Below are 27,644 nucleotides of genomic sequence, written 5' to 3' on the forward strand. Positions count from 1 at the left end.
GACGTATGGATGGGGTCCCTTTTAATTCATGGAAGTGCCAACTGACTGAAAAAAATTATTGTGGAGGAGAAATTAATAACTGTGGTTAGTGCCCGGCCAGAAATATGTGAAACCAATCATTTCAAAAATCAGAATAAAGATCTGAAAGAAAAAGCCTGGAGCGAAATCCATGAAATTTACACCACTTTGACATTTTACACCAACTGTAGGTGGCAAACATGCACTGGTAAACAGTAGAAAAAAAAGAGGAGGAAGAAGCCCCTCTTTGCTTGTCCTGTGTGAACACCATAGGCTGAACGTGTGTCAAATGCCCACTGTGTACGTACTGTAGCTTCAGTGTGAGTGTCAGTTTAATTAGCATCAATGCCAAATCATGACATGCAATGTCAGCATAAAAGGACAGAGCTGGTGGGCTGTTTTTGGTGGGGATGCATTAAAAGCTACAACATTATACAGTAATTGGGGATTAAAAGCTTCCGACATCCACTATGTAGTCTTTCAAAGTTAAAGAGGGTTTCTCTCTAAAGTGCTGCCTTGGAAAGATAGCTTGGTAAATTAAAAATAATAATCTCCTGTCCTTTTTTCCTTGTATGTCAAAAAATAACGTTTGAACTGACAGCATCAGAGAGATCCTAATTATTTAATTATCAGGGTTTTGTCTATTTTTAAGTTTTTTTTTCTTATTATTTTGTCTGCATCTGCTTTGCAGTTTGCATACGAAGAAATCCAAACTTACAGCTTTTTTTGTAACCTCTTTCCTTTTGATCTATTTGGAATCTGGCACATGAAACAATGTTTTACACAAAAACCAAGATGACACAGATCTGCTGGTTATAGTATTACTCTGAAAATGAGCAAATTCAACAGGGAGACGAGACTGCCAACTGGGCCCTTGTTGTGTAATACCATTCTAAATTAAATGCCTCCCTCCATGGAGGATAAGAAAATTAGGTCTGACATCTGGCTCATAGGGCATACAAGTCTGACATTGCTACAGCTGGCAAAAAGGCAATTGATGGATCAAAACATGCTTCAAAATTTGTGCATGAGGGACTGTTTAGCTGAAATACTGTAGAACATGGGGCCAGCAAAAAAAAACACTGTTCTTCCATGTCGTCTTGATGACCTCGTATTTTTTTTTAATAAACTTTCAAACAGAAGAAAAAAACACAATGAGGGCACGTGTATGGTATGGTTATGAGTATGGGTGTACACGTGAAGGTAAAATAGTCTATCAGTGGTTGTTAGTGGGAAACAACCGCTAGAGGGCAATCGATTGTTAGTGGGAAAATACCAAATATGTGCCTTTCTCTGTTTTAGGGTGTATTCAGAGTGAAAACATCCTTTGTTTCGCATTGAGACAAAAAACACTTGACTAAAGATGTCTTCAGTCATCGGCCAGGAACTACGAGGGCGGGTCAAAGCAACAAGACAAAGACGGACGTGCTGCGCCTTGCAATCCATCTCGGGACAGTTAACTTTTTAAAACTTTATATTTCGATCACCAGTTTTGGACGTCGGGAACAACACTTTAGTTGTTACGTTTGTTCGGCAGAAGCATGCTGCAAGGCGGTTACTGGCAAAGAGTGTGTGCTTTAACTCAGAGGATGCTAGCAACTGCAGTAATGAGGAGACGTCGGGTCTGAGGGTACGCTGATAAGTGTTTATGACATGTAGATTGTTGAGAAAGCAGTGAGAAGCAATGTGTATCACGCTGAAAGGTGTTTTGACGAGCCTGCATTCATCCAATCATCAAAAATTTGTTGTGTCTCATCCTTTTGGTGTTACGGCATTATTTTAAGTGAATTCTGTTGAGGAACTACAAGGTAGCTTTTAGGGCGACGTCACAGCACAGCGCGTGCCACGTGAGGAATCACAGAAAAGCATGTAAGATGTGTTTAAGCTGTGTTAAAATCAACATTCTAACAGTTAAACGGTTGAACCCTTCTTTTTTTTGGTTTGATAACACAACAATTGTGGCTTTATATTTGTCCGCGGCTCATTTGTTCCTTCATTCCTACTCTGTTTACGTCAACTACGGTGGCTGTTTGGGTCCAGTTGTTCTGCTCTGAGGAGGGATTGTACTCAGACAGAGGAATCTCAGAGCGAACTGAAGCTCAGTCCGATTGGAAATGAACCGAGACCACCTCCAAAGATGGGTACAAAACGTGTATTCAGACTGAAAATTTGTTCTGGATTATAGGGGGAAACGAACTCTGGTTCACTTTAAGCTAACTAAATGTATCCAGTCTGAAGACACCCTTAAAAAATTCACAAATAAGTCGCTACTAAGTATATGTCGCAGCCTCGTCCAAACTATGAATATAAACATGACTTATACTCCAGAAAACACAGTTTGTAAAACCACCGATGGTGTTAAAATAATAAAGTATTCTAAATGTTAGGTTAAAACACATAATTGCAATCTTTCTTTATTTGTTTGTTTCCAAAATTTAGAATTTTAGTTTGCCTCCATTATTTGGTGTAAACAGGTTATTTTGTGATACTTTCCCCCCTCAGCTCTAAAATCATTTCACGTGTCCCTAAAACCCAGATGTAATGAATCCTTAGCAATCTTTTTTTTCCCATGAATTTGATGTTGAACTGTAAGCAGCAGTCTGTACTCCTTGAAGTTGCAAACATGTGGTCTGGGTGGAGACTTTGTTCTGCTGCATCCATAAAATTACCAATTATCCATGGCACACTGTAATTTTATGTAAGCTGCAAACTCCTAATTACGCTTGTAAAATCAAGCAGAATTCTGCACTCCTGCCTTCGGATGCACGCCAAGATTAAAAAAATGTGTGTTGTTAAGTTTTGTCTGTACAAGTGATGCACCATCTTTTTTGCAGGTACAAAATAGTACAAAATCAAACATTTCAATATTTTGGTTTTGTTTTCCATTACTGAAAAAATGTTTTTTGTATATAAAATTCTGTGTCAATGTTCAAATAATGCAAAAGACCTTGTTTTATAAAGTCACAATCTAATATGTAGAAGTCCTTGTATGGGAGGTCATATTATCATGTTATATTTTTTTTATTTTTTTTTTGGGGGGGGGGGGGGGGGGTTACTTTGGCAACATTACTATTAGTGTAGCTAAAAAAAAACACTTTTACTCAATTTTTAACACTACAGCATCATGATTTAGTTTCATATAGAAATCCTGTATATTTGTCCCCTAATTACTTCTTACCCAGTTCATTGTTTGTATTGTATTTGTTGCTTTTGTGACCCTTGTGTGTTTTTGCTTGAACAAATAATAAATAAGAGTTCTGTTAAAAATATTCACATAATCTAACTCTTCGGTCATTTGTGTGGCCCATGTGGGCATATAAATAGACACCTTTTTTGTTTTCGGGTCTTTTGTCCAACCAGGAAGTTCTGTAAGGTAAGAGACAAATCAAAAAAAAAACAATACACATAAAAAAGAATGCAGAGATTGCCCTCTGAAAGGCAAAAGAGTGTATTTAATTTGCTAAATATTGTGATACTTCTTTTTATCGAATTATATAAAAAAAGTTGTTTATGGTTTTTTTTTTCCAGGACTTCATCTGAGAGATTTTTTCCATTTACTTAATTCCAAACAAGGGTGCTTCTGTAGAAATATCATCCAAATGAAATGAATTTAAACAACACTTCCTGCTGTCAGTCCGCAAGCACAAAAGTAAGGAGAAAAAAATTCCTTCTACATTGATTCCAATCCCCCATGATTCAGGTTAACCTGTCAGACAAACAATGGAGGAACTGTTAGTTCTTTATTCCCAAACGGGATGACTCTGGATCCATCCTCAGCCCTTTCCAGGCACAGATTAAAAAATGAGTTGGGACGCTGCATTAGTAATCTCTAAAAGCAATATATCTGCACAACTGCAACCATAACTCAACTGCTTATTTATTTCCTAGGGCTATTCCTGTAGGCTTGCTTCAGTGATGGATTTTAATAACCTGATCAAAGAGCTCCTTCATCTCTTTCATCCAATTTTATTGTCAATTTTTTTTCTTATTCAAGCTACATCCAAAGCTTTTTGTGTTATGATGTGATAAGATTCCTCGTGAGTCAACTTTCTGCGGCTGTAAACCTTGTAAGCATGTAGTGACTGCACTTTAAATAGATTACATCATTGTGGAATAAATATTTTTAGTGATTAAATATATTCATTTTTCCTTGTGAAAGCTCAGAAACTTCAAAACTGTGACAGCATATGCACCTTTAAAGGGTCTGTGTGTGTGTTCTTACTTGTGTGTGGTTTGGCTTGTGTGGGTTGTGGCAGGTGGTCCAACAGAGGGGAGTTAATCTCAGTCTGGTAACAGCCACCTCAGCTCCCCCTCTCTAAATATTTCATCATCCTTCTTAAATCACCTTGCTCTCTTTTTCCCCTTTCTTTTTCTTTATCCTAAATGCTTTAAAACCTCTGTCCATGAAATCTGTCACTCTGCCCCTCAAATCCATTCTATCTCCACATCATCCCTCTAAATATCTCCTTCAACTCATGTCCACCCCCTCCTTAGCTCTATCATTTAGGCTGAGAGGCCCACCGTCTTGCATCTTTATGCTCCAAAAAGCATGTGGCAGACGCTCCTGGGGGAGAAGAAAGGGCAAACACAGGGAGATTCTTCATTTAGGTCCTTTATATTCTGGATGGCTGATATGGACTGTAAAAAGTCCCCTCTTAATATGTATGATTGAGAGATGGGCTGCGCAATGCAGAACATAAGGGAAAAATACACTCTGAATATGTTATCTAAATTAGTAATCTCAATATTTGAATTATAAATCCACTGTTGCAGAAAGCAGACTCCTTTACTTTGCAGAGGTAGATGGACTGCAGGACCCCCACTTTTTCATTTGCTCTAAGTGCTGACCTGATGGCTTTTTACATTTCCTGTCCTGAAGTTTGCACTCTCTGCATTAATGGGGCTGGCTTGAGTCCTGAGAGCTGCAGCCACGAACTTCATGATATGTCCTGAGATTAGTTATCATGATCTCAAAAAAAAAAAAAAAGTTTACTCCATTTACTATTTCTGATTGTCGCTAACAAGGATTTTGTTACCATAAAACCTGTTCAGCAGCTGAGATAAAGTAAGCTTCTGTCTTCCTCTTTTCAAGTTACTAAAAGGAATGTGAGCTTAAATAAAAGACTCACTTTCCAACATTCCTGCTCTGACCATGTGGGATTTTCAACGAAATTCCAGATGGAAGGATCCCTGCTGAATCAGTTGGGAAAATTATTGCATTCATGCAATTGCATTCCATTTGTCTTTTACTCTTAGTTTCTGACTCCTAAAGGTAAGCCTTTATTCACGCCTGTGGCAACCGAAGCAGAAGTTAGAAGGCCTCTCTCCTGTCTGCATCAGAATTCAGTTTCAGCTCCACAGGATCTCACATGAAAACTTGGAAGTGAAGGCATCTTATGTAGCCAAATATTTTTGACTTCTGTTGTCCAAACCCCGTTTTAGGCTTAAAGAGAACTTCCATATGAAATAAACAAAATGCAACAGTGTTTATAAATGGCATTACAGCAACACAGTGTTATCCTTTATCTTTGTCCATACTGGCCTGGAGTCTCATATAGTAATTTTTAAAATCAATATTTTATCTTTATTCCATTTGATCTTTGGAGTTTAGTGCCTTTTCTTCTCATCTTTAGCTGGAAGAACAATCCTGGTATAAAAAAAAGAGAAGCTCGAGCAAATAAACTCTGCTTAAACATTTTCCATTCATTTGGGAAGCTGTCTATGTGCACTTCTTCACAGTAACTCAAGAGTTAGTTACACGCTGCACGCGTTAGAGGCATTAGTGTATTCACAATACCTATAACTCCTTTGACATACAGAAAGAAAGAAAGACTGATAACGCTAAAAGAAACATTTCTGTGACTACGTCAACTTCCAACCTTTTTAGTTACACGTGAAAAACCTCTCAATATCGCTTCAACAACAGTAAGCACAACCAGAATTAAGCTATGCATAAGGCGCAGCGCACTATAAGTCGCTTTGCCAGTGTTTGGAAAAAAATTAAGTCTTTTAGGTGTGCCTTTGTAGAGCAAAAATACAGTACGGCAAACAAAAATGGCACAGAATACCTTAAGGCCGTGTGATACTGCCACACTTTGCGCAAAAGAGAGAAACGTTGTGGTGTTTACGTCAAATTTTCACAGATCACAAGTGAACCATGTAAAAACCATGAAAGAAGTTCGAATAAACCACCCAAAGAAAAAACTGAACCTTTTAAGCACAATCTACTGACTCACGACAAACAAAAGCCTTTCATAGGCAAAGCCATCCATCAAGGCTTGCCACACCACAGCAGAGAAATATTCTCTTACTGTCAGCTAAGCTGACACGTCCTGTGGGAGTCGGATAAAGAAAAGTCCACTTCACACTGAGTGAAACTTTGGCTGGTGGAATATACTTCCCTTTGTCGAAGCTCCTTCATACAAAGTTGAACAGTCCTTAAAATGACTGCATACTGGAGGAGACTTTGTGTCATGAGGATCGTCACTGTTTTGAGTGACAGGACACGCAGCCACCCCACAGATTTCCTTTTGCAGTCGAAGGGAAGCACTTCCTAACTTGGCAGCAGCATAAAGAAAATCTTAATTGGGGTTATTTCACCAATCTATTTGACTTTGTGATCTTTGAGTGGTCTTATGTTTCAGAGCAAAACCAAAGTCTGTCTGCAGCTGGGATGGAGGAAAATCGTAGTTGAAAAACAAGAATTTTTTTGTGCTAACTTCAACATTTTTGTTTTTATTTATCCTTTCATTGAATTGAGTAGACATTTTTGGGGTGGTAGTTTTCCAAAGCTTTAAGAGAGACAAAGAGCGTTTGCGAAAAGCAGCAGCTTTGACCGGAGGCTGGGTGATTTAAATAAAAATTTGAAAAATGGAAAAACACAGAGGAACTCTGCCTTACAGCAATTGGATAAACATGCAGGAAAGCTATTGATGCAACACGAGTGAAAATACAGAAGAAGCCCCTCCTCACAGTGCACCAGAAGGGCAACATCCATTTTAAACACATGATTATCAGGGGATCCACTTCTCACCACAAACACCTGCAATATGTGAGCCGACCCAGAGGCTGCTTCGAATGCTTTTCCCCTCAGATGCTTAAACCTTTACATTTGCATGTGGGCAGAAACATTTTTAAGATTTGAGGCTACAGATTGTTTGCAATAGTGACAGTAATGCACACATTCTTGGCATGGAAATCATCTTGTTTGTTAAAGTTGCATCATTCTCACTGACATGATAAAAATAAGTCTTGGAAATTATAATTAAATCCTCTTTACTCACCATAAATAGAATGATAGTATGGCAGAATTTTGACAGGTTTAGCTCAGTTTTAGGCCTATTATTTGTTTTCTGTATAGAAAATGGTACAAATCCTTATTCCACAATGGGTATGTTGTTGCTGCTCATAAAGTTGATATCTGTCATTATTAATTAATACATTTTTTAATAAAGATTTTATAGTGTTTTTGTCACTCAATCTAAGCTGTTTGAAAACAATTTAAATCTGTTCAGTGATGAAAAAGAGCATATTTGTCTGTTGAGTCTTTTCCTTGTGTTCCACCTGACACTGCAGCTGCCTGCAGAGTCAGAGCTTTAAAGCATTTGTTCTTGGCATGCCTCTGTTTTCAGATAAAGCAAGCATCACAGAGCAAATAAAGGTTTGTTGTGCAGAGAAACTGTGAAGAGAAATTTGGAATATTTTAAAAAGAAAACAAGCGAAAGGCAAAAGAAAAACAAAAAAAGTTGGATTGGTGTTGGGAATCAGCCAGAAAGGTCTTGTGATTCCAAACAAGCAGTGGGTGGGAGAGGAAACGGGATGAATAGCTTCTTCTCTGCTGGAGAGACTGAGACAGATGAGAGGCAGAGAGCTGGCTGAGTGGCAGGATGGGAGAGAAGGCTGAAGGGGGGAAGTGCTGGGCCTGCAGCTATCAGTACGAGTAGGAGGAGAAGAGGGTGGGAAGAGTGAGATTAAAGAGGAAGGGGTAGAAAAACATGAGAGAGGAGGAGGCAGAGCAGACTTAGGCCTGTTTACAGTTGGAAGGGAGAAGGGAGAGCCTGGTTGTAGGGTGGACATAGCAGTCAGAGGACTGCAGGGCTTTTGTGAAGGAAGTGTCACTCGAAGGACACTGGGAAGGTAAGGTGATGTTTCAGTAGCTTGAGCTTTAGTGGGCTGTCAGACATAGAAGTTTCTCATGTTCCTCTTTGCATGGTATCAGTCACGTGGCAGCTCTTTGTGGATAAAGTGTCTACCAAATCAATGAAGGAGATCATGCTCCTGACCCGTTAGTCTTATGATGCACTGCGTTATTTTCTCTCGGCGCTTTCAGCAGTGCTCCTGACCTCTCTGTGTGTATTCCAAAACCTCGTGAGGTGGAAAAGACACTAAAAATGCCATCTCTGCCAGAAGCGGTTCACCAATGAATGAGCATCCTTGTAGAGAAAACTCAAAGCAGACGAGGCTCCTCACTGTCCCTCGGGCCACTTTCTGCCACTCCTCTGTTTTTCATTAATTGTTTAACAAGCTCCCATTAAGCCGCTCATGCAGACATGGGTCCAGATCAGACGACTGGAATGAGGGTGAGATGTTTATACGCTGCTTGGAGGATGTACCTCAGCAAGAGAAAGCCTATACAGTAGCAGGGACATACACACAAAAAAAGCAAAAAGATTTGTTGTTTTTATTCTTTTAATTCCCTCTTTTGTTTTTATTTTTTATTTTTTTATTACTTGATGAAATACCAATTCAATCAGGCAAGTGTGTAACCTGACCCAGGAGAGTTCATGGGTCTTTACAATAAGAAGAAAAGTGGAAGCAGCAGGGGCAGGGCTGAGAGGGGGGTGGGGGGTCAGAGAGGGCAGCTGCCCCTCCAAGTTAAAAGCTTTGCCACCCCCAATTTTTGAGTCAATATTAGCATATATTTTACAAAGATTAAGAAATCCTTGATGTCACCTCATCTAAAAGAACGGCTGCTTTAATAGTTGTAACAGTAACAACAATAAAAGTAAAATTCGTATTTTTGATTCTTTCATTTGTAATGGTTTTCTGCCCTGCTGTTCTCATTCACTCCCCTTCCAAACTGCTACTGAAGTTCTGAAACAGTTATGATCCAGAATTTTCCTTTTTCATTCAAAAGGCAAAATGTTTTTTTTTTTTAAAACAAGGTAGACGGGATCAATTTCAATGTAGTAATAGGGAAAGTAAAATGTCAAATAATGTCTATTCAAGAAAATTGGATTAAATCTCAACGAAAGGTTTTATTTTACATTAAGTTTTCAACTTAAAAAAAATATTTAGGGATGCAATAAGGTGCACACACTGTGAAACTTAAGAGCTCAAGCTTGTGTTTAAACGCTGCCGCCAGTCGAATGTGTCATCAGATCAGCCCCATTTTCAGACGTTGAAGTGATTGTTCAATCTCATGTAACAAGATGGTCGCTATTCCTCCAGTCTGCTTTGAGACAGGCAAAGACATGAGCAGCATGGTCAGAGGATGTTTCTGTTTGCACCTTCCCACCAGCAGCTCACCCCCCCCCCCTCCCCATCTGCTGAACAATGCTGCATAGAAGACGGCCTGATGTCATCCAGGATCACTGCCACAGATCAGTCAAAGGCTCATGAATTTCGTTCCAGAGTTCCTGTCACGATATAGACACCCATAATAGCATCTCTGTTTCTCAAGAACTAGTTCTGTTCCAGAACATTTGTCAAAATGTTGGCCACGTTCATTTAAAAAGGAATTCCCACAGTTTTGTCTCTGATGAGCCAAAGGTCACTTCCCACCCGAGCCAGCTAAAATCTGAAATAAAATGGTGGATTAGACAAAATGAACAAAAAAAGAAAAAGTCCTTTCATTTTAACTTCACAACTTTCTTTCATTGTGTGTGGCGTCTGAAAACAATGGATGCTTTTTTTTTTTCTTGTGGAACGAGATTCCTGTGAAGCGAACAAAACGTGTTTTCTGTGAAGGAATGTCCGTACCACCAACAACACAGTTTGTGAGGCAGGGTAAATGGCGTCAAAGCAGTTTTCACAGACTTTTCACCCTTTAAAAGTCTCACACCCATCACCAGTTTGGAGAGTTTCCCACTACATGTGTGACTGTTATCATGCCTGCACACACAGGGCAACCCGCCCTTTCTCAGTGGCTTTAGAAGATACAAATGTGGCCTTAGACTTCACTGATTCTTTCCTATAATCTAGACCAGTGTTTTTCAACCTTTTTTGAGCCACGGCACACATTGACCTTGACAAAAATCCCGCGGCACACCAGCATCCAAAAATGTAAAAGAAAAAGGAGAAACTCGTAGTCTGCATTGATCTACAGCCCCTCCGCAATCTCACATGCATTTTTGTCATAACTATGGCAGAAAAAGCTGGAAGCTGCAGCTGTTTTTCCTAAAAGATGTAATAAAAGTTAAGTTAGAAGATTTAAAAAATGTTTGATTTGTGTTCATTGTTGTTTCAAGACGTTAAGAGGAGAGACTCATTGTGCGCCGAGATGCTGTCACTTTAACCCAATGCATCATGGGAGATGTGGTGCAAAAATCTGCCGAACGCAGAAAGACTAGCGTCTCTGAGCTTTATTGTTTTGTTCACTTGTTCCACGGTCTGACACCGGATTCTGTGGAAAGCTACACGGCTAAAGACGCGCTTTAGTTTGTATTTTTGTTGGAACTGAGCGACTTTATGAGCAGAATCAGAACAAGGAAGTGAAGACTTTAACCACTTCTGATTGGTCAGAATGATGACATGTGATTAAGACTTCAAGAATGATTGGTGGAGACAATTAAAAGGGCGGGACTTTTCAGAAAACGGGTTTAGTTGCAGCTAAATCGCGGTACCGTCATTCTTATCAAAATGTATTTATTAGAATCAAATAAACACAATGAATAAAGTATTTTACGATCTTTCATATTCCTAACTTCTCAGTGTTTTATCAGGGCCTGTTCGGATGAACAAAGAACAAAAATCCTGGAGATGGGAAATGTTTTTAGATCAGTTAATGAGGGCAATTTCCCACGGCACACCTGACCATCTCCCATGGCACACTAGTGTGCTGTGCCACACTAGTTGAAAAACACTGATCTAGACAGTGAGCGTATAATGTCAATAGTCTAGAAGCATGATTAGCACAAACATACTTATCCAAGAGTTTCCTTTTACAAACTGAAGTCATATGTACTTGGCTGGGTCAGAAGGTAAAACTACACATTCTACTGTATTTTTCGTACCATTGAGCCCGCTGGATTAAGACACACCGTCAATGAAGGGTCTACTTTTGAATTTGACATATATAAGGCGCACCAATCTACAATGCTACATTCACACCAGGCATGTTGTGCGTGTTCAAGACCGCACCAAAAGCATGTTCTTTAATGCACGTTTAGTATGTGGTGTTCACACTGGACGGTCGCTACCCGATACTAGCTCATGTCCGCCACCAACAGCCTGATGCTATATGTCAAAGCGGTGTAAATCTCGTGAATCTTTTCTTCACAGCTTTATTCCGTTATATGAAAGACTTGATGTCAAATAATTCTGGCCGAGCACAAACCACAAATTTCAAATGGTTGACACTTGCAGTGGAATTTAAAAGACTGCATCCATATGTCAGTACCAAATCAAAGTCCCTGATTGATCAAAGAAAGTTTAACCCGTTTTCCTTTCAACGTGTGTTTACGTGTGTTGACGTTTTGATGTAACTCTGAAAACGGTGGTAAAAAATTGCAAATCAAACTGTGAATGTGAAATTTAAACGTAGAAGCCCAAAAAGTGCATTTATGCATGCCTAAATAGAATTTTCATTGAAAGTGGTTGCTTGAACATGCGTTGCTGAGGGCGGTGTGAATAAAGCTTGAGGTGCATTAAGCAAGACAAGAGTCAGAGAGAAGTCCGTCCGGCCATCCGACAGACTTTATGAGCTGCGTTCACAGTAACTCTAGAATTTGTTTGTAGCATGCTACGCGTTAGGCACGTTAGAAGCCTACGCCATGCTGGCACAGTCACAATACCTGTAACTCCCAACCTTGTTAGTAACAGAGTAAAAATAACAAAGGTCACAGCCGCTATTAGCCGTATTAGCATATTTATAACAACCTCGCCTCAACTTGTGAAAAAACCACACTGACACTTTGACAGACCACCGTGTATCTCTCAAAATCGCTTCAACATCAGTAAAAACGACCAGAATTATTCCATTTATAAGGCCCTCTGTCATTTTCAAATCTAAATTAGTGTGTTTAGTGACCCTAACAGGGGGTAAATAAGGTATTTAAACTTCTGTCCGAAATCAAAAAGCAGCAAAAGGGTTGTTTTTTATACCAGTTTAATTTTAAAAAGCTTGCCAAGTTTGAGAATGAGCCTCTAAACAACATGAAATGTGTTACAGCTCCTTTGTTTTTGATTTTAGAGATGAAACATATTTGATCCCTTTGACTTTGTCTCTTCCTCTCAGATGTCATGGCGTCCGACCTACCGAAGCTCCAAGTTTCGAAACGTTTATGGGAAAGTGGCAAACAGAGAACACTGCTTTGATGGCATCCCAATTACCAAGAACGTCCATGACAACCACTTCTGCGCCGTCAACTCAAAGTTCCTCGCCGTCGTCACAGAGAGCGCTGGCGGGGGCTCCTTCATTGTTGTACCTATATCACAGGTAACTGACACTCTTGGTGGTCATAACTAAATGGGATCTTTCTTTAGTTGGTTATCACATCACCATTCAGCAAAAGCTGTCAGCTGAAAACTGTGTCAGGTGTTATAGTGTGATGTTTCCATATAATTTACTAGTATTTTTGTGGTTTTATAAGATTTGTAAGATTTGCTGATTTGAACAGTTTGACACTTTGTTTGCACTTTTTTCCACATCAACATAAAGCTGCTTCACTCTGTCCAAGTCTTAAATCTGCAGCTTAAAGCAAGTTTTAACAACACGGTGTAACCACTAGAAACACATAAAGACTTTTAGGTATTTCCCATTAAAAGACAAAAGTTCTTTGTTTTCTGCTGGAAGGTTTGATTTTCTCTTTTGTTTTTAAAGAACAAAACATTTTAAATTGTGCCAAGTCATTTTTAAAGCAGGCGTGTTCATACAATGTAATGTTTTGTTTCTGCATACTCTTCGTGGATCACAGCCTCAATAGCAGCATGAGGCAGCAGGATTTTCCCCCAAAGCTGTTTTTTTTATCATTCTTGTGAAGATGAAACAATGTTGAAATGTTGACTCCACATCTTGTTCATTCCGCTGCACATTTTGTGTCTTCTTATTCACACTTGCAGGCTTGATTCACACTAGAGTTCATAGGTTTCAATAATTTGATTTTTTTTTTCCTCTGGCTTTTTCTAACAAAAGAGTGAAAACTCAGCTGAACTTTAAGGCACAGTGAATGTATGAACCCTGATCCACTTAAGGTAAAGTAAGGAGATTAAACAAAGGGTTTAACGAGGAGTGAACTAAACTGACCACTGCACAAAACATTCAAAGCAGAACTCATAAAAACGTAGTAGGGAGGGGGTACAGACATGTTCTGATTAGAGTATAGGCGTTCCCTGCTTTCTTCTTGTTAATTCTTTTTTTGCTGTCTTGGTCATGCTATATCACTTCAAAGTGAGATTAGATCTGCCTGACTATTCCGGACAGTTTGCTCTGCTTTAGTGCTTCTGAGGCTCCTGTTTGTAAAAGTAAGATGAAGGTGTGAAATTAATTAGCAGTCTCTGCCCATTTGAACCAAGTCTGCAGGACTACTGTTTGCCAAGCAGACCCCAGCTCCGCTGCATTCTGATGCATCCACTTTAAGACGAATGTTGAGCTGGGGTTGTAAACTAGCAGGAGAGCATGTAAACAATTGGATGATGGGAAGTGGGGGTAGGCTTACTCTGTGCCAACGGACCAGCCAACAACTTAGTTTCTAATTAACTACCGAGGCCCTTTATTGAAAACGAAACAGGTTTTTGATTTTGGCTAAAAATGGCATAATCATAATTAAGACAACTGGGAGTCATATTTTAAGAAATTAGGATTGCTGATTCCATTTTTTTTTTTTTATCTTTCTCAGTTTGGGGTTCAACTAATCTATGATGGCTGTTCTCCCATTGGGCTTTAAAAACATTGAGTATATAAAGCCAAGTAACTTCCTTTTTTCTATGTCCATAAATCAATTTTTAGGTTGTTTTTTTTATTTTATTTTTTAAGAACTGTTCAAATCTACCTCAAACAACAACACCCATTAAAACTGGCTGACACTATTAGAAGACCCGCAGTTCAACAATCATTTTCATGTAGTTCTGCAAGATCTGCAGCCCCTCGAACAAAACAGTGGACTTACTTATCAAGTAGAATCCATTCCTGATACAGTGAACTGACAAAAAACAGTGATTCTCAGGGTGACATTCTCAGGGTGTGCGTACCTCTATGTTGTAGAGATACGCACAAATACATAAAAGATGTAACCTTAAAACATGAACTAATGAAACATATCCCAGCATACAAAGTCACAATAACCTTTCATAAAAACTATAAATGAATAGTTCCAGTAAAAAAAAAAATTAAACAAATGTAAGACTAGCATCACAGTTCAAGAGGCTGACAGATTTACAAAAAAAAAAAAAAACTGCAACCCAGAAATATGTCATTATTTCACAGCCTAAATCCATTTTTGTGGCTGAAATACTGAGCTGTGCTTTGTCACTTGGTAAATGGTTAGAGGCAAGCAGCAATGAGAAAAACAAACTCTTAACTCTTACTTTAGTACAAAAAGGGAACCATCAACCATCTCCACTAGGTAAACAAACACCAAGGAGCTGGGATGGGCTAATGGCGAGTTATGAGCCTGTCTGCCATGTTGTGATGACAGCCGGCGAGACGCCCATATGCTTCTTCACAGACAGCCTGTGACAAAGGAGAGAGCTACCGCTGGCGCCACCTGGCACACCAGCTGGCTCAGAAAAATGACATTCAAGGTCACAAACTCTTCATTTTCTACCCCAGTATCATTTCTCTTATCTGTTTCTGTACTTTCTCCTGTCGGACCTTGTAGTTCTGAGAATGTTTTTGCCTCAAGATTTGCATTTTCATCTGATTTATTTTTTTATTCAACTTGTCCTGTCCAGCAGCTGAGCACACAGATGAGAACTGAAGGCCTCTTGTATTCAACAGATTTTACTGTTTCAATAGGGGTAATGAATCTGAATTTGTCATATTTTTCTTTATATTCTACCAGCTATTTCTACAATAAATGACCCATCCTATCTACAATAACACCAAAAAGTGCTATGTGCGAACAAGTGTGATATACAAAGCAAACTCCAGTCTCACAGAAAACACTGAATATGTTTTTCAACAAGGACAGAGTCACATCATGGTGTGTGATGGGCATTTTGCAGAGCAATCATTCAAAGGTCAAGCTCCTGCACGACAGTAAATCACATGACCACAGCAATCCAATTACAGGAGCCTGGAAGGGTGGATCAATGCGAGCTGAAACAGAACCAACAGCTGAGCGAACCGCAACAGCAAAATGGTCAGATAATTCATTTTAGCCCAGATGACTCAGCATGGGAGAGGACGCCACTTATAAATATGCATTACCTCCTCTGCTAAGACTTACAGTCTGTTGTTTTCTTTGACAATACTGCAACACCAATGAAACGCATCACCACGATATTATTTCAACAGTGTCAGACATTATCATGTCTGCCATGAGAGTAGGCTGTGGAAAGTTTTCAGAGCAGCAGGGTGATTTCACATAAGTAAAGATTTATTGGGCTCTGGGAAGATCAATAAAGGTTGGTGGCATTCATAGAACGGCACCTCGGGTGCTTTGCAAATGTCGGGAACTGTACATCAATTCTGAGGTTTCAGCTAATGGAGTGCGCAAACTCTAATGCAGGTCTGGCAGTAGTTTGGGACGCACATAAACTACTTATTTTATGTCTTTCCTTTATGCTCTCTTTCCTTTTCATCTCATTCATTTGATGCTGCAGTAAGACTTTGATTTTGGACCTTCGGTGGTTCCCAGAAGAAATTAGCAGATAATAAGTTCTACCTTAATAAGAAGACTCAGAGATCGCACTCTATAAAGGTTTTAAAGCCATTGTTGAAAGCTACCGCTCGCTGCTGTCGGGTGTCATTAGGCCTTTTACTAGCCAGTCTTGTTTCACATTTCCTCCTGAAGGACGGACGGTTTTCCCCCACAGCAAATTAAGATTGAGCAGATTTGAGCTCCAGTGAAGGACAAAAAATATATAAAATGCTGTTAATCTAATTAAGTTAGCTTCAGATTGGCACCATTTACCTTACTCTAATTTTTTTTGGTAAAATGATTTAATGGGTAGTTAAAAGATTTTTTTTTCTACTTTTTTTGTAACTTAAAGTCCCACTCTGTTCATGTTTTGATCTATTGTACAATCGTTCCAAATGGTCTTTTAATTATAATTATGCTGTTTTTAGCCAAAAATAAAACAGGCTGTGTTGTTTTCTGGAAGATAGTTTCTGCAGGACGGCAGTGGTTCAATAAAACTTCAGTTGCGGGCGGTACTAATGGTGCATAGTAAGCCTACCCCCATTTCCCATCATTCTTCTGTTTACTTGCTCTTCCGCTAGCTCGCAGCCCCTCACAACCCAAACCCAACATTACAAGTGCAACAAAAATAAAAAGCAATATTGGAGCTATCCAGCCATATAGTTTTGATCCAGATACCAGCTCAGAGAAGAAAAACAAAGACGTTCATGGATCTATTTATCTGCAACCGGATGTATCTGAATGGTGCAGACTAGGGAGCTTGTGGCTTCCTGAAGTCAGTTCTACATCACACATTCAAGCTTTTTCGAATAGAATTTTTAAATTTCCTCTTAACCCTTGTGCTATCCTAGATGACCCCACCCTGACATTGATGTGTTCTCCCTACCATGACAAAGGTGGAAAAAGGTGGAAAGATTTCATGTAATCCATGGACACCAGTGAGATTCACAAAACATTGAAGAAAAAAGGTTCATCCCACTGTCTAGTGGGTCTAGATGACCCAACTCCCAACGTTAAAGTGCCCAGGATAGCACAAGGGTTAAATCATGTAGATTTTAATAGAAAATACTCATAAATTTTAAGCTAAATTTTCTCTATATATGTCCTCCATCATCAGGAGAATGCCACAGGAACATGTTGAAACCGCCAAAAACACAATCTTCATTGGAGTGGGTCTTTAAAAAGTCTTCTCTGTTTGACTCAGGAAGATTAAAATGCAACTTTTGAAGCCCCCAGGAGCCAGGTGTGAAAGTGCAGGCGGGCCCTGCCATCAAGGTTCAGTCAGGGTGACTCGTGCGTACACATGTCAGTTTTCAGAGCTTTAACCTAACGCGGCGGTACAAATCTCCAGGGAAATAAAAAAGGAGGTCAGTGGACTGGAGTGGCATCAAACATTCATGACATCATAACTGCGCTCAGAGAGGCCTGTCATCTGTTGCTAGGAGCCACTGCCCCTCTGTGGACTCACTACGTTATTGCAATAACAGCAATGTGACTCACACGTCCCCACACAACAGCCACTTCTCCTTTTATTGCTTGAGATTTTTTTATGCCTTCTGACTCGCTCATAATCAAAGATGCAACGTTTCTCATATTCTCATCCATGACGGTAAAAAGTTGTTTCCAGTACTCGTGTTCTGTAATTTTCTTTAATTTTTCTTTTCTTTTTTTCTGGATTCTGCTTCTCTTTTGGCAGTTTTTCCTGAGACGATACAAAGATTTGGGTTTTATGTGAGCCTGCGTACATAAAGTCAGTATAAACAGTATTTTACTTTTTCTTTTCCAGTATGGTCGCCTGGACTCTCACCAACCAAAAGTTTGTGGTCATCAAGGCAATGTGTTGGATATCAAGTGGAATCCGTTCTTTGAAAACATCATAGCCTCCTGCTCCGAGGACACCTCGGTTAGTGACCCACAACTCTCTTTTTGTCTGTTTTGTCAGTCGTTGACCCTAAAGAAAAGTCTTGTTCTTGTGGTAAAGTAAAGGTTTCAGATGCAAAAGATGGTAGTCCAGGGATCTGCAACCTGAGGCTCTACAGCCACATGTGGTTCTTTAACCCCCTGCTGTCCATTGTGTCTTGCTGGTTAAAGAAAAATGAAAAGGTTTTAGCTTTAAGAAGTATCTTTAAAGTCAAAAGTAAGTAGTAAACTAAATTAAGTGAAACTTTATTCAACTCGTTCACAAGAAGCTGAAAGGACAGATCGCGTCACTCCACAAGGTTCTTGACTATGGTAGATGTAATTCTTCAACAATCCATCAATCCTTTCTATCTCACCAAAGTCCTTCAAAACACTAACAGATTTTTTTAGCTGTGTCAGAAAATCCATTTGAGTTCAGTAAGCACCACCAGAATTCATACTTCTATTATTAAGCAAATTCAAGGATTTTACCTGTGCTTTAAAAGACACAGAATTGGCTCTGATTTGATTGTGGTTCATTAGATTAATGAATTTCTGGCTGAGATGCACCCAAAGTGGTAAAATGTACTGTTTTTAATTTTTACTATAACTGCTGACGTTACACTGCTACACCACTGCGTAGAGATGGGTGATGCAGGGTGTCTTTTATTTTGAAAGGAAGTCATGTGAACCTCCATCTAAAGTAATAAACTATTTTTCAATTTTCTTAAGCCTAAAGTAAAATTTTGTGGCTCCTACTGGGTGACTGGAATGGCTCTTTAAGTGTTGTAGGTTGTAGACCCCTGATCTTGATACTTTGAGCACAGCTTCTCATTTATCTTTGTCATTTATCTCATCTTTGTATGAATTTTTGTCTGTAATGTCACTGTTGGCTACATTTTCCAAACCGGAATGTGTGGAAATTTGGTTAAACTCCATAAACCTGTCTTAGCACTGTGCTGTGCTTGGTGCTCTCACTTGTTGAGGAATAATCTGGTGTGGTTCAACATAGAGCCTCTACCCTGACGTGTAATCCGGTCTAATCCCTGTTTGATGGACTACATTGATATCTGGTGCTATTTTTGATGATAGAGATCTCCAGCTTTCAGGCTTGGAGGCTGATGGGCTCTGAAAAATGATAACAACTGGAAAGTTATGGGGTCTGCATGCCTCTGGTGTGTTTTGACTAAAAATGTAACTGCACAGGTTCGGGTGTGGGAGATCCCAGACAGTGGTCTGAGACGGAACATGACAGAAGCAGTGATGGAGCTTTATGGCCACAGCCGCCGAGTGGGTCTGATCGAGTGGCATCCCACCACCAGCGGCATCCTGTTCAGTGCAGGCTATGACTACAAGGTACATTACAGGCCCACAACGTTCAAAATACTGATTAAAGCATAGCTGCTCTCTCCAATCTCCCCACTGAGCAATCCTGTCTCCATTTTTAGATCCTGATCTGGAACCTGGAGATTGGGGAGCCGGTGAAAATGATTGACTGCCACACTGACGTCATCCTCAGCATGTCCTTCAACACCGACGGCAGCCTGCTGGCCACCAGCTGTAAAGACAAGAAGCTGCGAGTCATTGAGCCACGCTCAGGGAGAGTCCTGCAGGTTAGGAAAGGAAAGAGCATATTTTTAGCATGTTGGCATACATCTGCTACTGGGCCTTATTTATTAATGTGTTTGTTTTTACCCTTTACTTATTTGTGTTAGACTTAAGCTTCACAAGAATTGTATCTGCCACATTTCTCAGGTTAAAATAACATTTAAGAAGACACAGTTCAATGTAAAATGCATTTTTTTTTATTAATTTGCAGGAATAAAGATTTTCAGATTTTTTTTCTTAATCTTTCATGGTTAAACATCAACTTTTCTCTGCTTGTGCTTAAGTTTGTTTCATAGATTCTTCTAGAAAACCTCTGCCACAAAAGCTCCGCAGTATTTAGCCTTTCCTCTGAGTCTTATGTTAAGCTGTTCCAAGTTTGCAATGATATGTTAAATTAACAGGTGTATTGCAGCAGCTGATTACTATTAAAGAGTGTTATAATGTCTTTCTGCCAAACGGACAGCTGACGTGACATAACAGTCTGCTGCTTCCTAACATAGTCGTCGAAAACAACATTACAGTTCTTCATCAGTAAAAACTGTACTTATCTGCTTTCACGTTTGGTTTCATAAGCCAGACATTAAATTGTTTACACCAAGTTTTTGTAGCAGAGGGCCAAATTAGGAACTCGAAATTAGACTGGGGGCCAATTTTGGTTTAAAAAAAAAAAGGATAAACAGAAATAGTCGCTTTTAATAAATTTAATGACCAAGTGTCATTTGTACAGTTAACCAGGCCCTCCAGATGTTTTCCCGGTTGCGGTCAGAGGTTACTGCCCAGATCTTCTACTCGTCTAGTAATTGTTTTATTTGATAGACTTATTTCTTCAAACTTTTTCTTTTGCTCTGGACAAACAATGTCAGCTACTTTCAGCATAGATTCTTTTTACAATCTCCTCGTCACTTAAGGGCTGGCTTTTGGCCATTTCTAAAGCCACAACGTAGCTAGCATCTGTCACAGCTTCACTGGATTTAGCCATTTTAGTAAAAATCTGCTGCGCAGCATAGCCTCGTAGTTGTTGGAGCTTATTGTTGCGCTCCCCGCAATTTGTCATAGTTTTTCTGATTTGTAACATAGTAGCGATTTATATTGATTCCTTTGAGCATTACATTTACCTGCGTGCAAATAAGGCACATGGCTTGTTCCAGCCCATGAGGTATGACAAAGTAAGCATTTGTCCACTTAGCTAGAAAGCGCCTTTTCTCCTCGCCAACTCAACATTTTTTCTTCAAAGGAACCTGCTCTGGTGATCTCTCCGAATCCCGCTCTGCTTCCTTTTTTACTGCCGTCGTTACGGTCCTTCCTTTTGCAGAGGCAGAAAATGTTGTCTGCCCTCTTGTGGTAAAATGAACATAGTGTAACATTGACAATGAGGGTAATTACCTTTTCTTCCTGCAGATGTTGCCAGAAAGCATGAAACAATATTTTTCCAAGCAATGTACAGCTGGTTTACTAACCATCAATTGGGATTTATTGAGGGCCAAAAAAAATCTTCCCACGGGCCGCCATTGGCCCCGGGCCGCACTTTGAGAACCCCTGGTTTACACCAATGATCAGATTTATTTTGAAGTGACTCAAACTATTGGTCTCAAAATTGCATTCACTGACAAAATGGATGCTAAAATTTTCATTTGAGACTAAAAATATTGTATTAAAGATTTCTATTTTTAAAATATAAAATGTTTAACCAAGGGGCAAGAAGATAAAATCCATTCATTTTCCAACTCTGCTTAACCCCTTTTGGGGTCACGGGGCTGCTGGAACCTATCCCAGCAACTGGTGGCTGACAACAGGGTACACCCTGGACAGGTCTCCAGTCCATCGCAGGGCCACACACTCACATTCACACCTATATAATCATTCATTAACCTATGAAGCATGTTTTTGGACTGTGAGAAGAAGCTAGATTGCCCGGAGAAAACCCACACGTGAGCAAGGAGACCATGCAAACTCCACTCATAGAGGCGAGAGTGCCAACCACTACACCACTGTGCAGCAAGACTAAACCCTTTTGTTGTAAAAAAACATTAGCTAGAATTTGCTGTTAGATCAGCAAAGTAGTGTTCAGAAAAAGAAAGGAAGACTGGAAAATGTTAGATAAAGCCTTTTTTTAACTTAGTACTTCGACTACTACTTTTGTACTATTTTTTTCTTCAGACAAATGCATCCCAACAAATATTTATAGGCCAAACATGCTCAGAACATGTACCTAAAGATAAAAGTCACTGAGACTCATTTCATTAGATTCCAGACTGAACCTTTGTTAAAAATCATTTCTACATTTCTCCCCATGCCACATTTGTATACTGGTTTCTCACAAAAGACAGATATACTGACATAGATGAGTATCAATACCAAAATACTGAATCCATTTCACTCTGATTTGCAAGTTACTGTAGGATTTCATTTCATTTAAAAAAAGTTTAATCAAAACAAATTCCATTTGGCCGTAAAATACATTTCCTAATTGAAATTATAATCTATTGCATTAAAAACAAAGCAAAGGTTTTTTTTTCCCGTGCAAAAATGAATCATAGCATTTGACTTGATTTAATCATTCAATTTTTATTTTCGAATTAAAGATTCATTCAATAACAGTTATTTAATTTTCTTTTTATAAACCAGCCATGTTTACCAAATAATAAAAGAAACAGCAAGCATCTCTTAAAAACGCTTTTGTTATTTATGCTTGAAGACAGACATTTGTGGTATTTTTTTCCAGTAATGTAATGTTTTTTTTGTTGTTTTTTTTTTTTAAATTAATCCAGAATGCAAGTTTTGTTTTAAGGGCTATGCTATGTTTTTCCACCAGCAAGCGAGCTGCAAGAACCACCGTGTAAACCGAGTGGTCTTCCTGGGCAACATGAAACGGCTGCTCACCACTGGGGTTTCTCGCTGGAACACCCGGCAGATCGCTCTGTGGGATCAGGTCAGAAAAAGCACCGACACAGCTTGTATCTGTGGGCTAAACTTGGCTTAGCAAGTTGGTGTTTCACTCTCCGCTTGTGCTCTTGTCCATCCAGGAGGATTTAGCCATGCCAATTGTGGAGGAGGACATAGACGGGCTATCAGGACTGTTATTTCCTTTCTATGATGCTGACACACACATGCTGTATCTGGCAGGCAAGGTCAGACTTCATCCAACCTGTATATTCACTGTGTCTGTTTGAAATTCACACGAGTCCATTTCTGCAGCAGATACCCGAGACTGCAGTGAAATATTTGCACTGCAAAGTGTTAGTAGTGAAGTAGTCTTGGCAAAACAAAAATGGAAAATCTTCCTCCTTTTTACAGATTTAGAAAAATTCAAAAATGCAAATAAGCCATAATCATTTTTTTAAATGACTTCAATGAAACATCATGTATGACGCACAAGGCTGTCATAATTTATTGAACCAAATGTGTCCAGTTTATCAAAATTATACACTGTACTGCACTCTTTTACAGATTTAGAATAGCCATTGACCCTTTAGTTTATGTAGGATTGCTGATTTATCTTACTGTAAAAACTGTTTAAAATTCTTGACAGCATTTTAATTAAATCAAAGTCTGGGCTTTGAAAAGGTCAAAGTCTTTATTCTTTCAGACACTCTGTTATGGATGCTGATCTTAAAGAGCAGAACTGGTCTAACACTGAACATTTCCAAATTATTGTTGCAGCCTCACAATACTTTAAAGACCCACTCCAATAAAAATGTTTTTTGTGTGTGTTTTTAACACTTATAGCCTTTATTTCCACATATATCAATTAACTTAAGATTAAAACTGCATTTCTTTATTATAGTTTATAGTATTATAATTTGATTTATAGTATTTCTTTATTCACATCGAGGGGAACCAAGAGCAGATGAAAAAATGCAGTTGGAAAAAGCTTGTAGTTGTTACAGACAAACTACAATTGGCGGGCCACAAGCTCCCTGATCCGCTCCATTCAAATGCATCCACTTGTATATGACTAGATCCATGTACGCCTTTTTTTCTTGTCTGAGCTGGTGTCTGGCTCAAAACTATACATCTGGATATTTCTAATGTTGCTCGCCATTTTTGGTGCACCAGGAATGTTAGGTTGGGGTTGTGAGGGACTGGAATGTTCTTTAAGTTCCTTAAGATGATTGCAGGTGTCTTTGTTTTCCTTTGAAATTTTTATGAAACAACACAACACCTAAAATGCATCCTTTCTTTTTGTAAATTAAGATTTACATAGAAGATAACTTGATTAGAAATACCTTCTGGATTGTGTTTACATGTTTAATTCCTACAGGGATGGTAATTCTGAGCTTATGAATTTGGGACTTTTTAGTTCAAAAAATAAAAGACAGGTAAAACAAGTTTTTGTATCATTAGTGGCAAGTACTTTATTTTCCAATCTGAATCAACCTAAGATCTGGTAAAACCAGATCTTAGGTTGATTTTGTTTTTTGAACCAACGTGATAGTTGTTTTGTGAGAGGTCAGTTGAACTCTTTCTTGTGTGTCTGTTTTTTCAATTCTTCTTGTTACCGTTTTGTTATCCTCAAGTTTAATGTTAGTCATGTTAAAAATGTAATAGAATACTACAATTTGCAATTTCATTGTACTGTTGTACCAAGTGTGACTGTACAATGACAATAAAGCTTGATCTTATCTTATCTTACTAAGAGCAGATATTTAAAAAAGCGTATTACAGATGGTCTTTGTGATTTTTCAATTTCAGGGAGACGGAAACATTCGTTACTTTGAAATCACCACAGAGAAGCCATATGTTCAGTACCTAACAGAGTTCCGCTCCCCAGCTCCGCAGAAGGGACTTGGTAAGTGCAGATTTGATTATCAACATCTGACCTCTTCTATCAGAGCAGACAGAGAAACTCACCCCATAATGATCAGAAAAGAGGATGTGTTAATGGTCCTATACTTATCATCTGTCAGTCAAGTGTATTTCTGTTTCTAACAATGCACCATGGACTCATGGTTTCTGCTGTCCTCTGCAGGTGTGATGCCAAAGCATGGACTGGATGTAGCAGCCTGCGAGGTGTTCCGATTCTACAAACTTGTCACCCTGAAAGGCTTGATTGAGCCCATTTCCATGATTGTGCCTAGACGAGTGAGTGGTACTCTAAATCTGTTTTCTCATGATGAATCAACATATTTCATGTTTATGCAATTTAAATGAGAATAAAAAAATGTGTTATTTATATTTATGTGATATGTTTATGTTAAATATTAGTATGCAGTCTGATTCATGTGTAGAAGTAGATAACTTGTGCAAACAGTATTAAAAAACATGGTCCCTTGTCGCTTAAAAAGACTAGTAAAACAATGCAAAACTACGGTAAAAGGGTTTGATCAGTGCACCTTTAAATACAAAATCTCTACAGTAGTTGAGATGTGCAGAGAAACTGCAGAGCTAGCATTCGTGCAGTTTGCAGACTGTTGAATTGTCAGCAGTGTGTAGCCTAAATCAAATCTGGCTTCATTGATTTTTACTGTTGCATTCTGGGTAATAGTAAAATGTCTATCAAGAGCAAAGCTAAAGCATCATCAAATGTTAATTTGTAGTCAGACACGTACCAGGAGGACATCTACCCGATGACTGCAGGGATCGAACCTGCCCTGAGTGCCGGTGAATGGCTGAGTGGCATCAATAGAGGTAAACAGAATAATCTCTCAAAATCACTTCGACATAAGTAAGCACAACCATATTTTATTGATATAGAAGGCACTTCGGATTATAAGGCGTACTGTCGTTTTTTGTTTGTTTGTTTTTTTCATTCAAGACTTTTAAGAGCGCCTTAAGATATTGTGTATATTGCTGTCCTAAGCTCTGTGACAACAAAATCTCTATTGGTTTTTAAGCTTTTTTTCTTTTTTTTTCTTAGAACTGTTTTCCTACTCTTAGTCTAAGATGATTGTCCTCCCAACAGACCCAGTCCTGATGTCCCTGAAAGATGGTTATCACAAGCCCAACCAGTTAGTGTTCAAGGCTCCAGTCAAGGAGAAAAAGAGCGTCGTTGTCAATGGGATTGACCTGCTGGAGAATGTTCCGCCAAGGACGGAGAATGAGGTGTGTGAGTTCCTCTGTACAAACCATCCATCAGGCACATCATAAAAAAAATACCCACCCATGTTGGGTGGCACTTTTGATGCATGGCGGCAGATGTGGGGTGAATTGAATGACTTTAGGCGAGTTGTTATTAACATCCACATCAAGGCTACAAGAACCGTATCAGTGCAGTAAATGAAAATCTATTGTGAGTTGGTTCCACAGCTGTCATAAATGATAGACTGAAGCTATGTTGACATTGCTTGAATGCACATCTTTGGAATACAATCGCTTCCAAAGAAAAATCGCTGTAAACGTGTGCATATGCGTCTATCAAGTTTTCACGTTCAAAACTCTTGCGGTCACGTGTCGCTACCCAAGTTTTTAAGTCCATTTTCGGTCTCTACGTAGAAAAAATGCGCGGCAGTTAAACACGTGTTGAAAATTAAACCAGTTGAACTTTGACCAATCACTGACTCTGCTTTGGTAGTAACGTATGGGTAGCGTCTTTTTCAAAGAATAGAAGTATCAACAGTTTGAAAACTGATCATGAGGGAGAAATTATTAATTGTAGTTTGTGCCCGGTCGGAATTATATCACACCAAGTCTTTCATGTTTCGATATAGAACTGTGAAAGAAAAAGCCAGGACCAAGATTCAGATTTGCATCACTTCAACATTTCGCACCAAGCGTCTTCCAACTGTACATGTGTTAGTATCGTGTATCAACAGACAAACACACATCTGCTAAAAGCACATTCAAAACCCTGCATTCAATGCGTTTTTGAACGTGTCACACATTCCCAGTGTGTACGTAGCATTAGACGCATCCAGTAGAGGTCCTCTAGTGTAATAGTGATGCTACAGTCCTATTCTTGTCTTCTTTCCTCAGCTTCTGCGGATGTTTTTCCGGCAGCAGGATGAGCTGCGGCGGCTTAAAGACGAGCTCACCTCTAAGGACGTGCGAATACGCCAGTTAGAGCTGGAGCTCAACAACCTTAAGAACGTTAGCCCCAACAACGTCTGACCTCTCAGCTTCTGGACTGGAAAAGCTGCTTTCTTTGCCCCCAAACCTGACCTCCAACAAAGCCTCTGAGCCCACCAACCTCCTTTTTTTGATATGACATTGTAACATACTTTTATTCCTGCTACACTGCATAGCCTAAGCAAGAGAATATAGCCATTAGTGTGTTAACTGATTCAATCACTAGAAATCTCTTAGTGCTAATAGGTAAAAGTAGTTGAGAAAAGAAAGTTCAGGGATTTTCATGTTATCTGAAGGCCAATCTGTTTTTGGATTTTCAGTTTTTATAAATGTACATTTCTGGCTTTAACATACTAACGTTTTATTGAATTAACCGGGTTGTTTTTTTTTTACCTGTTGGTCTCACCGTGTCTGCCTGGAAATCCTTGCAAAAAAAAAAAAAAAAAACAAGAAAAAAATTCCCCTACCTTTCCTTCAATACCAACCATCTTCGTGTTTTATCTCTCCTAGTCTGCTTGTTTTTCCCCCCAATGGCCTTAGACTCTGCTGCTTACAGCCATGACTTCACAAGCAGGAAACTGACTAGAAGTAGTTTTGCAAAAGCTGCTCTCACCCACTAACCCAAATTCATAACGTATAGCTCCAGAAATGCAATGCCTCAAGGGGAGCAGATGGCTCACCTTTCCTTTTCTTTCTACATGCTTAAAGTGGGGAAAAGCAAACATGTCGGCGGTTAACTTTATTCTGTATCAATGCAACCATTGCTGTTATCTTAGGGCAACATTAGATGTTGGGGGTGTTGTATATTTGCTTCTATTTATTTGGCACATTTTCTCTTTCTACCTAAACAACTTGTATATTTGTTTATCTTGTTGTTTTTTTATTACTTGACTGCACAAATATTGATTGTGATCCGTCATAGATTGTTTCATCATTTCCTTTTGAAATGGTTTAACGGTTTTAGTTATTTAAGTCCCAACAGCTTAACTATTACATTTTTTTGTCTTTGACTGAAGGATATTGCTATTATTGAGATGTGTTTGACTCATCTGCTGCCAGTCAAAAATTAGCTTAAATAAACACTTAAATAAA

At 39.1% G+C, this 27,644-nt stretch overlaps 1 protein-coding gene across 2 annotated transcripts in view; it reads left to right on the top strand.

Annotated features, from left to right (window-relative positions):
- coro2ba (coronin, actin binding protein, 2Ba) overlaps positions 1-27,644 on the top strand; it is a 39,237-nt gene extending 11,593 nt beyond the window's left edge. The window contains exons 1-12 of one of the 2 annotated variants that reach the window (XM_011488006.4): positions 7,857-8,154; positions 12,476-12,676; positions 17,827-17,943; positions 19,146-19,295; positions 19,388-19,552; positions 22,360-22,476; positions 22,571-22,675; positions 24,240-24,336; positions 24,517-24,629; positions 25,085-25,175; positions 25,450-25,589; positions 26,460-27,644. In XM_011488006.4, the coding sequence (XP_011486308.1) occupies positions 12,476-12,676; positions 17,827-17,943; positions 19,146-19,295; positions 19,388-19,552; positions 22,360-22,476; positions 22,571-22,675; positions 24,240-24,336; positions 24,517-24,629; positions 25,085-25,175; positions 25,450-25,589; positions 26,460-26,594 (1,431 nt within the window). In that variant the 5' untranslated portion in view covers positions 7,857-8,154 and the 3' untranslated portion in view covers positions 26,595-27,644. Of the gene's footprint in view, positions 1-7,856; positions 8,155-12,475; positions 12,677-17,826; positions 17,944-19,145; positions 19,296-19,387; positions 19,553-22,359; positions 22,477-22,570; positions 22,676-24,239; positions 24,337-24,516; positions 24,630-25,084; positions 25,176-25,449; positions 25,590-26,459 lie in introns of those variants that run through there. The other variant, XM_011488003.4, reaches the window with a different exon arrangement.

The sequence above is a fragment of the Oryzias latipes genome, chromosome 3 (genome assembly GCF_053564925.1).
Source record: "Oryzias latipes strain Hd-rR chromosome 3, Olatipes_Hd-rR_3.1".
Classification (NCBI taxonomy): Eukaryota; Metazoa; Chordata; class Actinopteri; order Beloniformes; family Adrianichthyidae; genus Oryzias; species Oryzias latipes.